General features: G+C 31.2%; 2 protein-coding genes across 4 annotated transcripts; both read left to right on the forward strand.

Moving 5' to 3' along the window:
* The first annotated feature begins 707 nt into the window (after window positions 1-707).
* Window positions 708-11527, forward strand: LOC132759886 (uncharacterized). 3 transcript variants are annotated; one of them, XM_060751757.1, is made up of 7 exons: window positions 708-860; window positions 5750-5814; window positions 6653-6690; window positions 7093-7202; window positions 8066-8190; window positions 8537-8669; window positions 9581-11527. In XM_060751757.1, exons 2-7 carry the CDS (start codon window positions 5787-5789, stop codon window positions 9819-9821), a joined length of 675 nt encoding a protein of 224 aa, XP_060607740.1. In that variant the 5' UTR covers window positions 708-860; window positions 5750-5786; the 3' UTR covers window positions 9822-11527. The 3 variants fall into 3 exon arrangements, with proteins under 3 accessions (XP_060607740.1, XP_060607742.1, XP_060607739.1); XM_060751759.1 differs by lacking the exon at window positions 708-860 and adding an exon at window positions 3509-3607; XM_060751756.1 differs by lacking the exon at window positions 708-860 and adding an exon at window positions 5086-5156.
* Window positions 11528-14287: 2760 nt separating this feature from the next.
* On the forward strand, window positions 14288-18471 carry LOC132759888 (uncharacterized). The gene is made up of 3 exons (XM_060751761.1): window positions 14288-15549; window positions 16975-17169; window positions 17743-18471. Exons 1-3 carry the CDS (start codon window positions 14896-14898, stop codon window positions 18100-18102), a joined length of 1209 nt encoding a protein of 402 aa, XP_060607744.1. The 5' UTR covers window positions 14288-14895; the 3' UTR covers window positions 18103-18471.
* Window positions 18472-20312: the final 1841 nt, after the last annotated feature.

The raw sequence follows: 20312 nt of genomic DNA on the forward strand, positions 1-20312 counted from the left end.
AGTCAAGTTGAGCTGAATTGACTTTAGATTTCAAAAGATTGACTGTTACAATGGTGTTTGACCAATCGTTGATATTGGAAAATGTTCAATATATAATTATTAATCTGCCTAAAATATAAAAAGACTGCCCCACTCTTTTTATAAACTGAGCATTATAGGTAAATTCTAATAGATATTTATAGAAATTTTATTTGGATCTGTGCATTATTTTTTGTTTATGGGAAGTAAATTATTAAATTAAAAGGAATTATGGCTAAATGAAAACTTATTACGATATTCACCTATTTACTCACTATATACCCTTGGATGGGCATAATGTCACTTTAAGAGATATCTTTAGCTTTTGAAGTTTATTTCTTTTCATTACGCATATGGTAAGTTTAAGAGGTTGATATTTAGGAATTAAACAAATTCGTTAATTTCACAATAGCATGGCTATAGAGATATTATTTCGTTGCATGGGCGAAATGTTTACTATTAAATGAAAAATTATGGGAGAAATAGAAAACTATTAAATGAAAAATTATTGTAGATGAATACGGAAGTCTTTTTCCCGCGCTTTTATGAAAGCAGCCGAAATTCGATGTGCTTGTACTTTTGAGTCATAAAATGTACACCTGTTTCGAAAAAATAGTGTTTAAGAATATTATGAAATTCTTTAATACACCTTATTTTAATCAATACATAAACCTCATAAAATGCACATTAACTATTTACACTATTGCATCACTGACTTTGTTCACACGAGCTGTTTTATGGGCATACCTGGGAGGATTGCTTTTTCCGAAAATTAAGGCTATAATTTATGTGTATTGATAATCGAGAGCGTTGTATTCGTTCTGGTAGCAACAGCATCTTATGTAAGTTGATATTTATTTATTTATTTTTGATATTTGTATTATTTTATTTTTATTTATGATGTAAACAATGTTTGAAAAGTCATCTTAAACTTAACTTTACATTTTTAAACTTTATGATATTCTTGACGCAAATACAAAATTAATAAAAGTTTAAAATGTTTAGCTTACGTATCAGTTTTATAGAACGTCAACAAATATCTTTTATATCAATTAAATAATTTTCTTATTTATTTATTTTATCATTATTCAACTTCAGAAGTAATAACAATTGATCATAGTTTTGAACTTGTAACATACAAAACAAAAAAGCATATCTGAAAAAGCATACTGAATAAAATATTGGTTACTTAAAACATGTATCTATCACTTTTGATAAAAGAGAAAGACAGTGGGTTTAGAAATCCCGTAATATTTTGTCATTTATCTATGGGGCATCATTATATTTTCAATAACAATGATCTAAATACATTTTTGATCATGTGTGCAAAAGATAAAGGAGGTCTATAATCCGAATTTCAAAATATAATCATTCACGTTGTAAAGCTACCATATTAACACTCATTTCACACTAAAGAGATAAAAAACTACAAATATTTCTGAAAATAAAAAGAAATCTGACGATAGTAGACAAAATGAAAAAAAGTACATAAGGTGAAAAGAAAGTTGCCCTAAGTTGTGCTTGAATACACGCCCCCTAATACTATTTCTACACTGAAAATGAATACCCAGGAAGAGTACTTTATTCATTTATTCATTATCTTCTGTTGAATTAATCATACAAATAAAAAAGTCTAACAATTCATGTTTTATCTGTTTACCAACGCGTTATTACACATGATATAGTTTTCTTTTGATTTCCTACGAGCATTTTATGTACGTAACAGAAAGGTGCACGGGCAACTTAAATATATTCGTAACTAAACCATGAACAAGTTTTGATGTATGTAGCAAAATGTGCAGACATAGCTGACACAAAGTACTAAAACAGGCTAAGTTACATTTACATGAACGTGATCTTTACTTATTTGTTATAATAACATAAACATCTGGAAACAAAGCGATTCCTCAGAAGCATTAATCACAACAAAATTACATGAAAATTGCAGACTCGGTTTGATTGAGTCTGTACATTGTAGATGAGGGATTATGAAAAAGTGCAACATCCCTCACGATACCCCCAGAACCGGCTTGAGCGGAATAAGCCAATTTTACCAATAACATGCTATATAAGACACAATAACATGCAAAGACTTTGTGATTAAGTATGACGCAATAAATTTTAACGGGGTGAACAATATAAATTTTAATGTTCTGACGTAATTGTCAAAGGTTATATTTATCTTGATCGAAGTACGTGCTGTAACATGTTAATCTTGTTATATTTTTTGTACTTCATCTTCATTTTTGACCACATGATTTAAAGCTGCATGCCTCCAGATGAGCCAAACTATTTTTGAAATGTAAAATTGAAAGAAATGTAAAGATATGCACAAAACAAGAACGAATTTACATGTTATATGCAATTAATGACGGACTTTGCAGCATTTATCGCCATATTTCTACTGCGTGACTAATGCAATTAGGGCTTTTTGTGTATATTCTGGTAAATTTCTTGAAGTGCCGTGTGCGATGTAAGCACAATGCATATTTTACTTTTTGATAAATCTTAAAAATTTTATGAAATAAGCATGAATCTAGCATGCTGTTAGACTTAACGCTCAATTTTCTTCCACCTAATATGTCGGTACCAGACCACATAAATTTAATTCATTGTAATGGAGATATGCAGCTTTTGCATGGACCTAATTAGTCAACATCACATGCATTCAATCTAAAATTGACATAAATAAATGATATTAAAATAAATTCCGACCAAATGCAATTTCAAAGTGAAAAAAAGTAATAAATTAGTTTGGTAATACATATAGCATAGTCAGGTGACTTCATTGCAACATCATTTTACCAAAAAATTGTCATCAAGAAATAAGATTTAAATACTTTTTGACATGAAAAATATATTTTTTTTATTTTAACTTCTCAATAGGGGTCTCTTATTGAAATTCATAAAATTAACTTGTAACTTTACCAACCTTCTGATTACCTAAAATCAAGGCCCCGTTAAACTTAACAATAGTAACATTTTCATTTTTAAAAGCTTCTTATGTTTGATGTCATTTAACAATTTCCAGAATGTCACTCATTGGCCATACAGCCGAACCATCTTTTGCTTCCATTTTGTTTTGGCAACTAGTAAAGTTCTAGTGACTGGATATTTTGTATGGAAGTCAAATTACCACTTTGATTACATTTTGCTACCTTTATCAGAAATAATTTTATACTTTAAGTAATAAGCATCAAATATCTTCTAAACCCATTACTTCATCATAAAAACAACATAGTTCTTTTCAATATTCAAACTTTGCAATATTCTGAGGCTTTATGAACATTTAAAATAGAACAATAGCAGAATAAGACACAAAGACAGGGACAACATACTTATTAGCATTAGCAACCTGAGCTATGAACAAGTTTCATTTTGATATAATGCTGTACGACATGTTTGTTCTACTATGAAAAATATGAATATTTAAAAAAGGTCTTTCTCTATACTTTTAATAATAAATCATGAACATTTAATTCACCGTACCTGGGTCAATATAAATTCTCACTTTCCGAAAATATCGAGTATGATTTTCTGAAAATTGAATAATTAAATCATTATTTAACACAGCAGCTTGATATCTAAGGTAAGTTGTCGCCTTTTTTCCTTTTAATCATTTTTAAATAGTCGATCATTGTTTGACTAAATTGCTGTCTGATATGCGTAATACTGCCGTTATATACATATATAATTTTATGTTTAAAAATATATTTTTGACGCTCTAGATAAATCGTTTCTTTGTTTCACAATATAGAAGTATGCAAATAATAAAATTGACAATGCATTTAAATTCATTTTAACGACTGCGATATAATTTAAGAAATGATTAAGAATTTTTGAGTTGGCATTATTGATACTGTTAGAACTTTTGAACTGCAAAATGTTAAAAACAATAGCATTTTTCGACAGGAAAAAGTAGAAAACCAAACTCATAAAATAATAAAATCATTTAAAAGTGCCGAACAAAAATCATAGTAATTTGATTATTTTAGAAATTATATAATAACAATACGACTTGAATTACAAATAGGACAGAAAATGTCACAATATAGGAATTGTTTTGAAATAAGAATCGCAAGCAGAATATTAAGAACAAAAGTATATCCATGTTCTGGATTTGTTCAAATTTAAACATATACAGCAAAATATAGTTACCTTCAAAAATATGATAAACAAGATCAACAATGAAAGGCGGCGTTCAATGAACGCAACCCCAACACAACCCAGCAACAAGAACCAGTGGCAAACCTTTTTTTCCCCGAGATAAGTATTTTCAATAAATTAAGTATTTTTTAATGGAAAATTAGTACGTTGCTATAGGTTAGAACTAGTTTAGATTAATGCACATTATAGAGTTCATTACCCCTGATCATCTTTTATTATTTCATTTTATTTACTTTCGCAGCACGGGGTTTTCTCCTTTAGGTCACACGTATTTTTTATACTTTGTTACCATATATGCCGCTTAATGTGAAAAAAAAATAAAAGTTCAATGACAACTGTCGTATGAACAAATATACGTGCAGAGTTTGAGCTGTTCGTGTAAAATGTGGTATTCTGCTTAAGCCGGTGTTAGGGGGCTTGAACGGTAGCTTGCACACTTCAATACCGCCTATGAACAGGTTAAATTTAACCGAGCCTGCAAGTTTTTCAATTTTGCAAATGATGCTAAATTGAACGCAAAATAAAATCAATAAATTGATTAACACTTCACTGATGTGACGATTGCAGGATTCGGTTTAATAGAGCCTGCTCATGCATGCTGGTTCAAGTTATACATTTTCTGAAAATTGGATGACAAAGAAGTGTTTAACAAAAAGTTAATTTTACATGAAAAATTAAAAAGCTTTTTTGAAACCAGATACCTTTTAGATTTATGTAAATCAACTAACAAAGATCAGGTTCACAGTGAAAAGTTTTACGTCAACAGCCATACAAATGTAAAGAAAAACAGGAAAGGCGCGGACTACGTAGTTAAAAAAAGACAATATTTATAAATAAATGTAAAGAAGAAAATAGTTGTATGGAACAATATAACATGAATGCATTTTGTGGAAGCAAAATAATGTATTTTTAGAGATGAAATTAAAAGCAACGGTAAAAGCAGTATTCAACCGCTTTTACATTCTGATCAGGTGAATAAAGAATAGGGTTGTTTTGTTAATAATTTTCACTGTATAAACTGTTGAATTATTCGGTCAAAATAACCTCAGATATGTTGGAATATTGAAGAATCTAGGATTGGTATGGGGGTGGAAAGGTAGGGTGGGACGCACCTTGCCCTTGATAAACAACCTATAACTGCAATACTTTTATATATAATACCGAAATATTTAGTCAAAATACAAAGTTTCAAATGACCAAGTGTTGCTTTACTCATAATACATAACATACAATGTCATGAAAATTTTGTTTAATATAGAAAAATACAAATGTGTCTTTTAGATGGTGATCATACATCGATAGAAATTTTAAAAAAATCATAATTTCAATAAACCATAAAAGAAATCTTTACTACGCCTGTATATATAATAAAAGCATGAAAATTGACAAGTTAAATGTATATATTCAAATGATTGAAAAATACCGTGTTTGGAAGACTCTTCTGTGTAAATATTTATAAATAAAAAACAATTACAGTGTGAGAGAGAAACCTGTATAAATATAAAAATGATTAGATCATTTGAAATAAACGCACAATTTTACAGTTACGTTTTCCGTTTTACAGCATTCTAAAGATACCAATAGCTTCAACGAATTCAAATATGACAGTATTTACCCAATTTGTTGCAGGTAAATAATTCAGTTTTTTTTGTGAATGTCGAGTATAGAAATCTATTTGGAATACTCGTACATACCACTTCGCATATTAACAAATAAAAAAACATTGGACAAATAAGCATGTTATAATGAATAACACGTTAACTGACTGGGCAAAAGCTGTATGAATATATACAAAACAAAGCAAAACTTTGTGCATTATATTTGAGCCGCGTCACGACAAAACCAATATAATGGGTTTGCGACCAGCATCGAACCAGACCAGCCTGCGCATCCGCGCAGTCTGATCAGGATCCATGCTGTTCGCTATCAGTTTCTCTACTTGTAATAGAGTTGGTAAGGGAACTGCATGGATCCTGATCAGACTGCGCTGATGCGCAGGCTGGTCTGGATCCATGCTGTTCGCAAACCCATTATGTTGGTTTTGTCGTGACACGGCTCGTTTACTTTCGGGTAATAAGTCACACTTGTATAATTGGTTAAGACCTCAGATGCATTTTCCCGTGCATTATAGACACGAGCGTCTATCTGAGTAGAACCATTGACGTTCGGCAAGGTAGCTGGAAAGCTTAATCACATGAAAGAATAAAAGTCCCTGACTGGATTTGAACCAACTTTCGGGAACGGACGCTCTAAAACTTTCATTCAAGCGGAATTTATAAGCTTTGTTTATTTTTAAATAATAAGAGAGACTGACATTAAAAAATCTTAAATCTTCACTTTTCGGCTATTGAATATTGTTTACCTTGCTTATGGAGAAAGAATCATTCAATTGTTGAATTCACATGTGACAAAATTCGTACAAAATAAGTATAAAATAAACGGTAAAGATGTTTATTTCTTTAATTAGGTTTAATTGTGTGGGTTTTTGCCGGACATGTGGTAATGGTAAGTGATATAAATATTTACTATCTGATTCAAAAATTACTAGTCAATATTCTTATCAAATCTACATTTACATGAAATATATGGTGCAATAATTTAACCACACAGACGAGATCCTCTCTATGTTTAGGATTCTATACTTCATTTTTTGTTTAGATAAGTGTTATCAAAAATATCTTAAATTTGTTTTCACAAATTAAAGTATTTTAAAGAAATTCTATCTTGTATAAGGTTTAGTGTGGTGAAGAATAGCCAGGCGCTGACCAAGATTTTAATTGTCTGTTTACATTAAAGTTTATTAAAAGCATCTTTATTACAACGATGCATATTTTTGTTTTCAAACAAACGCTGAATTATGTCATAACACATTCGGAATAACTTTATACATTTTGACTATTTTATTACAGTTGTTCAGTACAAGATATTACAGATAAATTAACCAAGTGCTTGTCTATATCTACTAACGATCTCACTGAACCGTCAGCCGAGGACGTGTTATCCTCATATTGCAAAAGGTGAGTACATATGAGCCGCGCCATGACAAAACAACATAGTGCGTTTGCGACCAGCAAGGATCCAGACCAGCCAGCGCATTCGCGCAGTCTGATCAGGATCCATGCTGTTCGCTTACAAACTCTTTTACAAGTAGTGAAACTGATAGCGAACAGCGTGGATCCTGCTCAGACTGCGCGGATGCGCAGCTGGTCTGGATTCATGCTGGTCGCAAACCCATTATGTTGATTTTGTCACGGTGCGGCTCATATCTATCTTGCGGTACTTAAGAGCTGATTTTATCAGATTGGATTATGTATGTATCACACGCGACTATGATTTTAATTTACACATCTTCAAAAATGCATTTTTGTCTGAGAAAAAGTCTAATATTTGAATGACAACCTATACATCTTCTTACCTTTTGCCCCCATTTATAATGCGTCTTCGGAGAAATGTTTAATGACGCACAGTTTTTAATACCTAAAATACACAAAACGCTTAATATGATTCAACAGATTTTGTTAGGGTAATACGGTACCAGGTAAAGGATTAATTCGGTTCCAAGCTTATCTGTCCATTATGTATCATTTAGAAACGGAATCCGATACTACTTAAGGCGCGACCGCATTTGCAAAATTAGTGTAATGTATTCCCAGCCTTTTCATGTCATGAAAGGTAAATTTACATTGTAAAATAACTTATAGAAGTTCAGTAAATTGAATCTGTCTTAGAATTTATAGGTAAATAATGAAAGGGAACTTATGTTTTGAAGCGATGTATTTTGCTATAAGCAGCCTGTGTAAGTATTAATTATCCAAAGCTGCTCATTTTTTTTAAGAACGAAAGAATGAATACATATTAAATTCAAAAAATATTTTTTCAGTGTTGAGTGCAATCTCAAATGTTACCTAGATGCAATCGGTGACTGCTACACGCAAGACCAATTCTTCACGTTAAATCCAAATTTGTTGAAGGCAACCAGTAGAGCATTTTGCAAAAATCAAACTGGTAAACGATTACATGTATTATTTCCAATATATAGATTTTCAATTTCTATAATTTTGATTGAATTTATTGTTTATTAATATATACAATGTACATTGTAGTATTATAGTATATTCCAAGTTGCATATTAAGAAGTGTTGTGGAACACGTAATAAACTACCGATATAATAACAACTGAAACGTGATTTTTTATTATTATATTCACGTGATTGTTAATTAGTATAACTTTGTTAAAGATATGCGGCTAGATATTTTTCTTTCTTCAATGAAAAATGTAATATATATTCATACACATTTATTTAATTTCTATAACAAATTCATCAGTTTAATAAATTCATTATAACTGTAGAGACTATGGCGGCTTTTATCAATTGCCAATGGACCGATACATCGTGTCTAACTAATCTGGCGACAGCTCTAACCTCTGCTTTAACGGAATACAATAATGCAAATTATGCGACGTACAAGTCTCAGTACTGCAGGTAGGAAATCCAACATTTTTCTTAAAGGCCCATTATGCTTTCATTTTTTTCTCTCTCAAAAACTTATCATTTTTGTTATCTTGTTAAAGTTTTTAAAAATTATCATTGCCATACAGATTAATTATCTTTGATACTTTTGCTTTGTTGTTAATTTGTATATTTATAGGGAATAAGTATTTTGTATGGAAGTCGAAATACTACTTTGTTTACATAACCTATAACTGCACATTCAGCCCTACTTTCTTTCGCTGTTAAACATCTAACATAAATCCATTATGAATACATTATTTAATGCATGCTTGACATTGTTGAGAAATTCAATACATATGGATTTCCGAGGCATAATGCGCCTTTTAAGGCATTTTTGTTACATTTTGTACATTAGGTTAAACATACAATTGCAATATAAAACCTATCAATTGGTCGCATCATGAATAATTACTGATTAAAGTTTGTCTTATGGCAACAAAGAATACATAAAATGAACAACTTTGAGTACATGTATGTGTCAATATGCCATATTGAAATAAAGTCTTTGACAATTAAAACATTATGAATTCTTCAATTTGACCAAGGAGATTTTTTTTCTGTTTCCTGAGTCAGTACTTTATTACATACCTGTACAGTGTTGCTGTATTTAAATTCTGTATCATCCGGTATCAAGAAAATCCGGATTGTATGCAATTGTGATTTGGAATGACATATTGCTGACATTATAACTTAGCAATATGTATTTGTCTCTGACGAATCTCACTGGAACAAATTAATAAAATGTCCAAATATAAAAAATTAAATCATAAAAGATATATCTATGTAAATAGTAATATTCATCGTACATATGATAACTCAAAATTGGAAACAATTAAAATATCTCTTTGATTTTAATTATCAGGCTAACCATTCTATTTCAGTGCAGTGACAACTGCAATTAGCTGCATTGGGTTCACAGTTACATCCAGCTGCACTGCTGCATTGGCAGATCTTGCCGATAATTTTTACAAGGCATCTTTCAGCCTCACAGCTTGTGGAATACAACCACACTCGTATTTTTCATTGTATGGAGATGACGTCGCATGCAGTGGGCGTAACCTATACCAGAATGCTGCGTTATGGCTTGCATTTGTGTGCATCTTTGTAGGAAAAATGCTGTAACTGTAGATATCTACATGTAATTTGAAATTTAGCTATGAAGTTATGTGTTATGCACCTAATATACATATTCACTTAGTCCTTAACTAAGTATGACAAACTTTGCAATTTACAAAGGTTTTAACTATGACTTATTCTTTTGTGTAAGAAATCAGACTTAAAAATGCTATGTTTTATTCTATTTCTTTTCATATTTCAGGCAATTGCTTCAGTTGTTTTATGCCAAATTTTTGTTGTTATCAATTAATGGTCAATGACTATATAATATTTAAGCTATTTTTGTTAAATATAAAGCAAATATAGCGCAAAAATGAAGATAATGCCATTATAATAATTTATTTCATGCCAAACAAATGATTTGAAGTTTCTTGAAATTTAAGGCGATAAGAACATTCTAATAGTTTTTGTTTGTATAAAAGGTATACTTTTTTCTATATGAAAGGCTTTTTGTGACAATCTTTAGACGCAACTTTATCAACCACACTTGTGATGACTTGTATATTTTTACTGAAGTTGACTAGCTTTGGATATACTTATTGGATGTAACAATGTGTTTGTTTGTCTTAGCTATTTTATTCATCGATTAGAAAGACGCAAAGTCCGGGCATCTTATTGACATCCTGTATCAATGTTCTGATTATGAGAAATCCTTTGTGGTCCCATTGGATGGAATAATAATTTACACATTTTAACAGTCATCCAAATGTCCACAGTTGGGCACCACATTAGAATTATTTCTTTTTGAAGTACATTATACATGCGTCTACACAAAACACCAGTGACATTGACAGCACTGTACAATTATGAACAGAAATTTGATCACAGGAAGTAACTTAGACACATTCGCCACCCAACGCACACTGATCGTCAATAATCGGGTAAAATAGGCTTAACAATGTTCAAAAATGAAAGTGGATTTACCAAAAGATTAAAACTACCAACAAGAGAAGCATAAACACAATAATGATGTCTTGCTGAACCATCTTCGAAGATATGAAAAATTAGATTAGTAACATCTTAAATTGAATGTACTTGGATATCTTTTACGAGCAACAAAATGGTGCAATCAAATAGAAGTTACAATAACTTAAAAAAAGAAAGACAAAGAGCTATATAAGAAAGGGATTCGGAGTGTGTCGCGGATGTGTGATTTGTGTGATTTGCGAATGTAGTTTTTAAAGGAACGTCACTGAGGTTCAAAAATCATAAAATTAATTTTTTACACCGATCAGCTGGGGCATGTAACGCAGGAAGAAATGCAAAACATAATTAAGAAATATACTAAAAAATGAACTGAACACCGTATTTTTGTGCTATTTTTGATACGATTTGAGTTAAAAGCGTTTAAACGCTTTTCCGTTTTGGGTCATTTTTCACAATTTGAATGATTATCCTGGATAAACCGCAAGAGCGAATGATCTAAAATTTTGCACACAAGTTACTGATCAGGACCTACATCAAACTGAACATTAATCTTGAAAAATTAATTCCAGTTTCGTCACGTCGAAAAACCTCAGTGGAGTCCCTTTCATCAAATTGTCATCGATAATATGTGCTCATCTGAAATATTACAGTTGTATTACACCATAAAACAATGTAATCAGTGACATATTATATCTTTGTTATAATGTTCTATATAAATTGTGCAATTCTTTTTAATAAATAAATATATCACCGTCTGTACTTAAAAATTCTCATACGACTTTAAACGTTTTCTGTTTCACTGAACCCTTGAAATGAGAACTTGAAAGCAGCAATAAAACAAACTTGGTCAAAGTATGCGTACATGTATAAGCAATTAAACACCTTTTCAGATAAACTTACTTTTAAAAAAGAAAATTAATTACGCCCATATCATGAATACATTATCATGATTCATCGTCACGAATGCCACTATTTAAGGATGATTACAACGTTTTGAATACCAAAAATCTCATGTTTAAATTTGTAAACATGAATAGATTTAATGACAGTGTTCAACTTAACTTGCATTTGCATGCCATTTTTTTATAAGCATGTACATGTATTATGATTCATTCCATAAATAGCACGATGAAAGGTTGTGTCTTTTTTGAAAGAATAGCTTATTAATAATTATGGAAAATAAAATTAAAGAAATTCCATTGGGTCAATAGCCTAAAAAAATAAAATTTGATTTTATTACCTGATTTAAGTTAAACGCGTTTAACGCTTTTCATTTTCGGGTCATTTGGCGCAATAATAATGATAATTATAGAAAAAACGGAGGGACCTATAAAATAATCTGAAATTTTGGACACAAGCTATTGGTCTAGGCCAATATTGAATGATGCCTAAAACTCTAAAAAAGGTATTAATATAGGCCATGTTTTTAAAGCTCCTAAGGGACGAAAATGCTTTAGTTCTTAAGATTTTCATTACTTCTTATTCATAAAACTCATTAGGGTAAAACTTTGACGGGTTTTCCACTTAAATATTAAGGTACATCCTGTGCTCTTTTAACATTAAAGGAAAAAAAATAAGGAAAAACATATCAAACAAAAATGGCTGACTAGCAAACATTTTGTGCGTAATTTGGAACAAATGATGTTCAATATTTACTATTATATAAGAAATTTGAACAACAACAACAACGTCGTCCCGGAAAGAATCATAACATGCGAAACAGACATGTACATGTACTTAACACTAATATTGATTTAAATTGTAGAATCATAATCGAATTTTCTTTTAGAAATGCATTCTTTAGTGATTTATCTGTTACTACATTATATTTAAGCATGAAGAATTTAACCTTTTCCCTTATATAAGCGTGTTTCGACGGCTTTTTGCCCCCCCCCCCTTTTGAGGTCTCAAACAGTGAAAAAATGTCCTATTTAGACCCCAAACACTGTTTTTCGTTTGAGAAATGTTGTTAAAAAAAGTGACCATTTTTTCGGCGCCGTCCCCCATCCAAATAATACATCAGGGGGTTGCCAGAAGGGGGATGTGCACCCTTCTGTTTGGGGGGTTTGAAGGGGGGCGGAGTCCCCCTCATCGCCAAGAAATTTTGGACTTGTGAGAGGCTTAAAATGACCCCAGGTTGATCATAAGGTAACGTGTAACCAACGCTGAAAAGCCTTTGACTCTATCTCAATCCCTTGAGAAGTTGCAGCACTTTGAAATAAATTTTGATGGAAAATATCGAGGCAAAAAAGTGATTTTTGGCAATTTTGAGATGTCCCCTCGTTGCCATGGTAACTGGAAATTTAAGACTGAGCATGTCGTTACAAAGGCAATGGTCCAGTCAACATTTGTGCCAAGTTTGATTAGTATTGAAGCATTTTTCTTAGTTTCATAGCAGTTTGAACTTGTAAGAGGAGGCTTTTCAGTGAAAATGGCCATTTTTCACAATATGCTCATGGGGGAAAGGGTTAAATGATATGTATATTGTTATGAGTCATGGAGTTCCCTTAAGTTAACGGTTACAAAATATATGATTAAAAAATATAATAACAAAACGCTGTTTTAAAAGATCTTATGTTTCGAGCACCATGCAGGTGAAATGAATTTTTTTTATCAAGGGTTTTCATCTGATAAAAATATAAGAAAAGCAATGCCCTTATCATGAATGGCATATTCAAGGATATAACACAGTTCATCTCTTATTGTTCGGACACTGAAGAAGTTTTTTCTTTGGGCTTTATCTTATATTTGTTTGTCACCTTGATTGTAGACCATAATATTTAATTTATATAGACATGATTCTGTTTACTACACAATACACTCGTATTTCGAAGTGATACATTGTATTGAAATCATATGGATATTGTTTAACTCGACGTTTAAATCAATATTTAAATAGTTTATTTTCAATGAAAGTTTTGTTTAATCAAACTTTATTTGCTATTTTTACTTATTTTAACTTGGTTTTGTTTTCATTAAACTAGAGGTGTCTCCTCTTTTCAAGATTTTTGTTTAATCTAAAATATATCGTTAAAATAGATCGTTTTGCACTTTAATAAAGATATATTTGCAGTTAAAATTACATCTCTATTTTGAAAACATATTATAGTTCTTTAAATGTTCAAGCGAACATTGAAAATATTGAAAACAACAGACCTTCTTTGACAACATTATTGTAAACAAGAGTATATATATTTAATATATATCAAAATGTATGCAAACAATTGTCAAAAATGAAATTTTAAAAAGCCAATGACTGATTTGTTGAATGATTAAGAAAAACGCTATATATGGAAGAAAATTTAAAGAACGAATTAACCTACAAATTTTATTTTAATTATCTTTTTATAAATCCGACCTATAGAATAACATAAAAAACAGTTCATGCACGTTTCATTAAATTCTAAACATGAAAGAATCATAATTTTTACACAGAGAGAAATCGCTGATAATAATACCATACCATACCATACAATATCATACCATACCATACACCCGACTGTAAAAGATGTCAAAATACTAGTGGGAATTGTTACAGCAGTTTAACCTTTACTTCAATGATAAGGTCGCTTATATCTGTAAGGAAAGGATGTCATTTATTTTTTTAACACGCTTCAATAAATTTGATCCTCGGATAAACATTACACTTAAATATATGTACATACCTTTTAAATAATGTACATTGAAAAAATGTGTCTTTAAAAGCAAAGGATTTCGCAAAGATTAGTTAAAGGTTTTGGTTTAAACATATTTTATTCAAATAATATACATGTATGTAAATAATTTACAACACTTAATGCTCAAAGGAATCGGACGGAGAGGTATAGAGAGATCAAAAACATTATACATGTATAACAGCGACATGTATGCAAACTTTAAACAGAAAGATGATCAATATATGGTGTTAAAACAACATATTGAAAAACTGACTTTGTAAGAATGTGTGAAAGAACTATAACATCTGTGCTCAGTTTCCTTGTAGGATAATCATTTAAGTTAACATTTGATACATGTTATTTTCAGTGTTAGAGTTTAAATCCGTGATAGTACAATTAAAGGTAACTAAAACGTATAATTTTTAACCATATGCAATACTTTCAGTACTTATACATTTAATACAAATTCAGCATGCGTTTATCAAAGCTGAATGTGAATGAAATATACATTTGTATGTTTTATGGAACATATTTTCTTGTCAATTTCAACTGGCTTCAAAATGAAACGAAGATGTAATTGGAAAGGGGCAATAGTGTTTATAACAGTGTTATGTTTGTGTGCTTCAGTATGGATTACTTCAAGTATGAAAACAATACGTGTAAATTCAGATGACCTAAATAAGAACAAAATCGAAAACAGTTTTGACTATATTCAAAGAAACACAGCTAGCAATGGCTCAGAAGTAATTACAAATACGTACAATAGGGGTATGAAAAAAGACCAAGCCCGATTTCACAAAATACCTAACGGCATGTTGCGTATTGCGCGTGATAAGAATGCAAAACAAGTTTTTCTTAAGCGTAAACAATTACTGGGTAAGACACGACCAGGTTATTATCACGAATTAAATAGCGACAAATTAACGGTTGACGAATTACTGGCTGCTAGATCACCAAGAACGTACGTGGAAAGTGAAATGGACAAATTAAATAGAGAAAAAGTAGCGGCAGACGACCCAAGACTTGTGAAGCTGATACGTCAGTATTTCATTAAATCTCCATCAAATTTACCATACAACCTTCATCATATGAACACGATAGATACGTCAATGGGCCAAGCCGCTTTCGTCGATAATAGACTTGGATTCAAAGTAAGTTTGAAATGCATATAAACTAAGTCTTGTTTGTTTCAAGAATGCATATAAACATATCGTTACAGTAATAGTGCCTTCTGTATTTAATTATCGGTTTAAGCTATGTCAAAGAAGATGGTTGTACATTTTTTGCAAACCTTTCAGTTTATATCATGGATAATGTCATATTCAAAAATTGTATGTAGCTATGATATACTAGTGGCATATATAATGTTTTGAATCTATGATTAACTACGATAGGGTAATCATGTTGAGAAATTTATTACAAAATTAAAAACGACAGGACATCGTAAATGTAACCCCATCATGCATATATCATTAACAAATTTAGCTAAAACAATTTATGAACTAAATAGTGTGCTGTGTTATATAAAACTCATATAATTTTAGTGAGCTAGATATACCACATTCTTTCAACTTTTAAACAGCAAGCAATTAAAAGATGCTGCTTTAATTTGCATATTGCACAATGCAATTCACATACTGGCATGATATATGTATCGGGATAGATTTCATTGGAAACCTTTAATTTGTTAGCCACGTCTTAACATACTTGTATTTTCACTCAATAAAACAGAATAAAACATAAAAATGCAAGAAAGCTTGTGTCTGCCGTAAATAAGTCTTTGCTGTAAAGAATTTGGAAACAATTCCATTTTATACATGTATTTATGCATAGATTGTTCTACATGGACTTGTATCCAGTTGGTAGTATAGACCAGCAAACATTTTGACCCACAAACCTTTTCTCGTTCGTAGATTACGACATTTCGTCTCTTAAGATTTAAACATTACACATATGATTTGTTACATGTGTTCGAAAGACATCTTTTCCAAATAAATAAATACATAAATAAATTGATTTTATTTTCAGGACATGAAAATGAACATCCAGTTTCGTAAAATATTTCATATTTTGCTTTCGCATGGCATGGTTATGAACTTAGTAATTAATGCTGAAACGCATTTTCTTAAAGAACGACAATTATCAATGACTTTGAAAACACTATGTGTGAACTTCTATAGGTATAAACTACAGCGTCCATAGAACCTCCCTAATTCTGAGGCATATCTTACCACCCTTTTCCTTTGTAATCTTATATTCATATTCATGCATTCATATTTAGACAATTGAATGAGCATTTAATCGTCTATATTATCCTTGAAATATTTTGTACACTTCGGCTATGTCACAAACCAATAAAATATTTCTAAAAAGATAAAACCGAGAAACAAGAGTATGTTGATTTGACTCGTAATCTTAAACATGAGCAAAAAAAGCCCCATGACCCACCCACACCCGCTAAAAAGAAAAAAAAGAAGAACAGGTGAGTGTTTAAATGATATACTTATATGTTTTCTTCAATTTGAGGTTTATTTCGTAGCACATGTGATATTGCTAAATTGATATATCTGTTACAGGAAAATGGATTCTTTGTTGAAAGTGGAGCTCACGACGGGGAATATTTATCAAACACAATTTTCTTGGAAAGAACTAGACATTGGACTGGAGTATTAATAGAGCCGCTGCCTGGTTCTTTTGAAGCGCTTCAACAAAAGCGCCGAAAAGCCTACACTATCAACGCATGTTTAAGTATTCATCCATATCCCTCAATAGTAAGACAAGTCTCTTCATTTTAAAACATAAACAAATTTCTGAATTTCTGAAACATTCTATTCAAAATATGTCTAACCGAGGAAAGATAACTTTTTACATCTGGGTTCATTCGAGTATTTTTTCTATTGATACATTATCGAACCAAACAACGGTCATGCACGGATTATTGCAAAATTTTGTCTCCACAAATCATGACGGAATTGCTCGATTTTGCAGTCATAGTAAATATTTTATGTAAAAAGCTTATATATTAATGTAACCCACACATTTTTCGCAGTTATTTAGTTAAAAAACATGTATACAACAAAACAACAAAAACCACAGACAAACAAAACTTGTATATTGTCGACAGCTATATATCCAAGTGTTTATTATACTGAGTAATATCTATAGTACAAAATCAACATGTTTAAAATTATTGCTGAAACCACTTATCAGCTTAATTTCTATGTTCAATTATCTCTGTTTAAATTTAAAAAAGTAAAGATTTTCAATGCTATCACAAGATAAACAAGTGTAACTTAGCATCAAATGACGTAGAATACTATGTGTGGATAGTATTATTTTTTCAGGAACATTTATCAGCTATTCCAGTAGTGGGAAGTATAGTACAGAAAACACGATTTTCTCAGAGATATGACCAAGAAGCAAGAGTCCCTGTCCAGTGTTTTCCTTTACATTCTATACTTCTTGCATTAAACCAACCGCATGTAGACTTTCTCAGCCTTGATATTGAAGGGGTTGAAAAACAAGTCCTTGACGCAATCCCTTGGAACAAAGTGGATATCAGTATGTTTGCTATTGAATTCGATAAATGGCTTGAAGGTAAAGACGCATTATGTAAATACATGGAAAGCAACGGTTATGAATGTTCCGTGACACTTCAGGCTCCAGGTGCGGCGGATGTTATATTTCGTAAACGATATTATTGAAATGCTAAGTAATACTGCAAAAATTGTAGTCGAATTACACGAATGCTTTGTAGTTTTAAGCCTCTCGCCGATTTCAATAACAAATCAGAACCAGAGACCAAATATTTTTACATCGCGTCGATCAGTCACACAGTGTAAGGTGCGCATTACTCACAGTATGGCTATAACACCACGTGCGGTGTACATTAATCATACCAGAGCGTTGATTCTTACAAAGTGAACTGGTGAGTGCAAAAATCGGTCAAACCACGCAATATAGATGCTTAATATTTTCATTAATAAAGATGGATTGTATTGAAAAACTATTTCGAACGTACCTGTGAATGTTATGTAAGACATCATTATATGCATTTAGGTCTTGTGCAATAATTACCAATCATATTTTTAAAACCCCATACAAAACGGTTTCCCTACACATTGAAAGTTTTTTGATTCATATACATCGTGTCCCCTGCCTTTTAATCCCGTTGCAAGCATTTCGGGACTGAAAATTGGGTTCTATTTAAACTATTATGTATCTTCTAAAATTTGTCTCCTTACTTCTTTAACTTCATCATTCGCATTTATTGGATGCATCACGTTAACAGTTCTTTATGCATGCTATTAAATTTTAATTATAACTGATTCCATGCCTATGCAAAAAAAAGTTGGAGAAGTTGGAGGTGATAAAAGGATAATTATAACACTTTTATTATAAACTGTATATATTGTAAAACTATTAACATTTTTTTCTACGTATAAGAATTTTTGTGAAATGGTGAGGCGAATATTTATCATCTGCAATGATACGGACATTGCATTCTTTGTTGGCGTTGAATAGCCTGAAATAGAAATAAAAAACTTTGATTATGTTAGCCGATTCTTCATATCTACTTAAAGCTTAAATGGTTACTAATTGGTTGTAATAATTCGCTTGTCTTTGCTGTTGGTTTTTTCATAAGAATGACGAACATATGGGATGTCTTATGGAAAATATGTATCTCAGTGTTTGAAACTGTATCACTTGACATAAAAGACAAAATCAAGTTATTTGAATCTATGATTTCTTCGATTTTGATTCATGAATTTCAAATTTGGGGTATTATAGGGCACCAGATATAGAAAAAATCATTTGAAATCAAAAAAAATAAACGTATTGAAGGTTCGTCAACAGACTCATGGTGTTGCGATTTACGGTGAATTAGGACGTCTTCCGATGATTATAAGCCGTAAAATAAGAATGATTAAATATTAATTCAGAATTATGAAATCCTTGGATTCTTAAGCTCAATGAATCTCATAAACTTAATACCTACTCTTTATTTAAATATAGTTTTGAATTAGAAAAATATTCAAATTGTGTAAAATATGATAGCTACAGAATTGCTTTGTCCCGATTTAGATGTTCTGCTTATAATCTAGCTATTGGAGAAGGGAGATATAGAAACATTAATAGAAACCAAGGAAAATGTGCTAAATGTAAAATGAATTGTATAGAAAATGAATATCATTTCCTTTTAGTATGTACTTTTTACAGACTTTTTAGACTTAATATTTTACCCCAATACTATTGTCATTGGCCAAGTTTGTTTAAATTCAAATCTCTTTTAAGTTGTCAACAAAGTATTTTATATTTAAGATATACCCATCCACTAGTTTCACCACTTCCGTTGTTTTGGGGACCATACGCCACTTTTAATGGAATGACACTACTGTGTCACATTGAATGTTCCACGATAACCGCCGTATGAACACATCTGCGGATGTTTCGAAATTCGCAATTTCACCACGTTGAATTCTGCTTAAGCCGGTGTTTTGGGGCTTGGCCGATAGTTTGTCCTCAAAACATTCGGTTTCGATCCGTTCAACTGTTTGGGGTGATTTGGATGTTGCTGTACTGCTATTTGGTTCGACGTTCTGTGTGCTATTTCATTTATTATACCGTTGGTAAAAGTCCAACGAGGGAAATCATATTGTGTAAATCACAAAAAAATCTTTTAAAATGTATGCGCATTCTTCACAGGTTTTTATACAAAAAAAGTCCTTGCAGTTAGCGTAGCTAAACTTTAGTGGTCCAACAAAATGTAAAAGTACCCGCTCAGACGGCCACTGCATTTATTGGTCGGATCTCTCACTTCATCGTGGCTATTAAATTGTTAAAAATTCCGTTTGAGATTTATAAATAAAGAAAGAACACATTTAATAACGGTATTATGTACATGTATTAATGA

The sequence above is a fragment of the Ruditapes philippinarum genome, unplaced genomic scaffold (genome assembly GCF_026571515.1).
Source record: "Ruditapes philippinarum isolate M1 unplaced genomic scaffold, ASM2657151v2 ctg19446_1_1_1_1, whole genome shotgun sequence".
In the NCBI taxonomy this organism is placed as follows: Eukaryota; Metazoa; Mollusca; class Bivalvia; order Venerida; family Veneridae; genus Ruditapes; species Ruditapes philippinarum.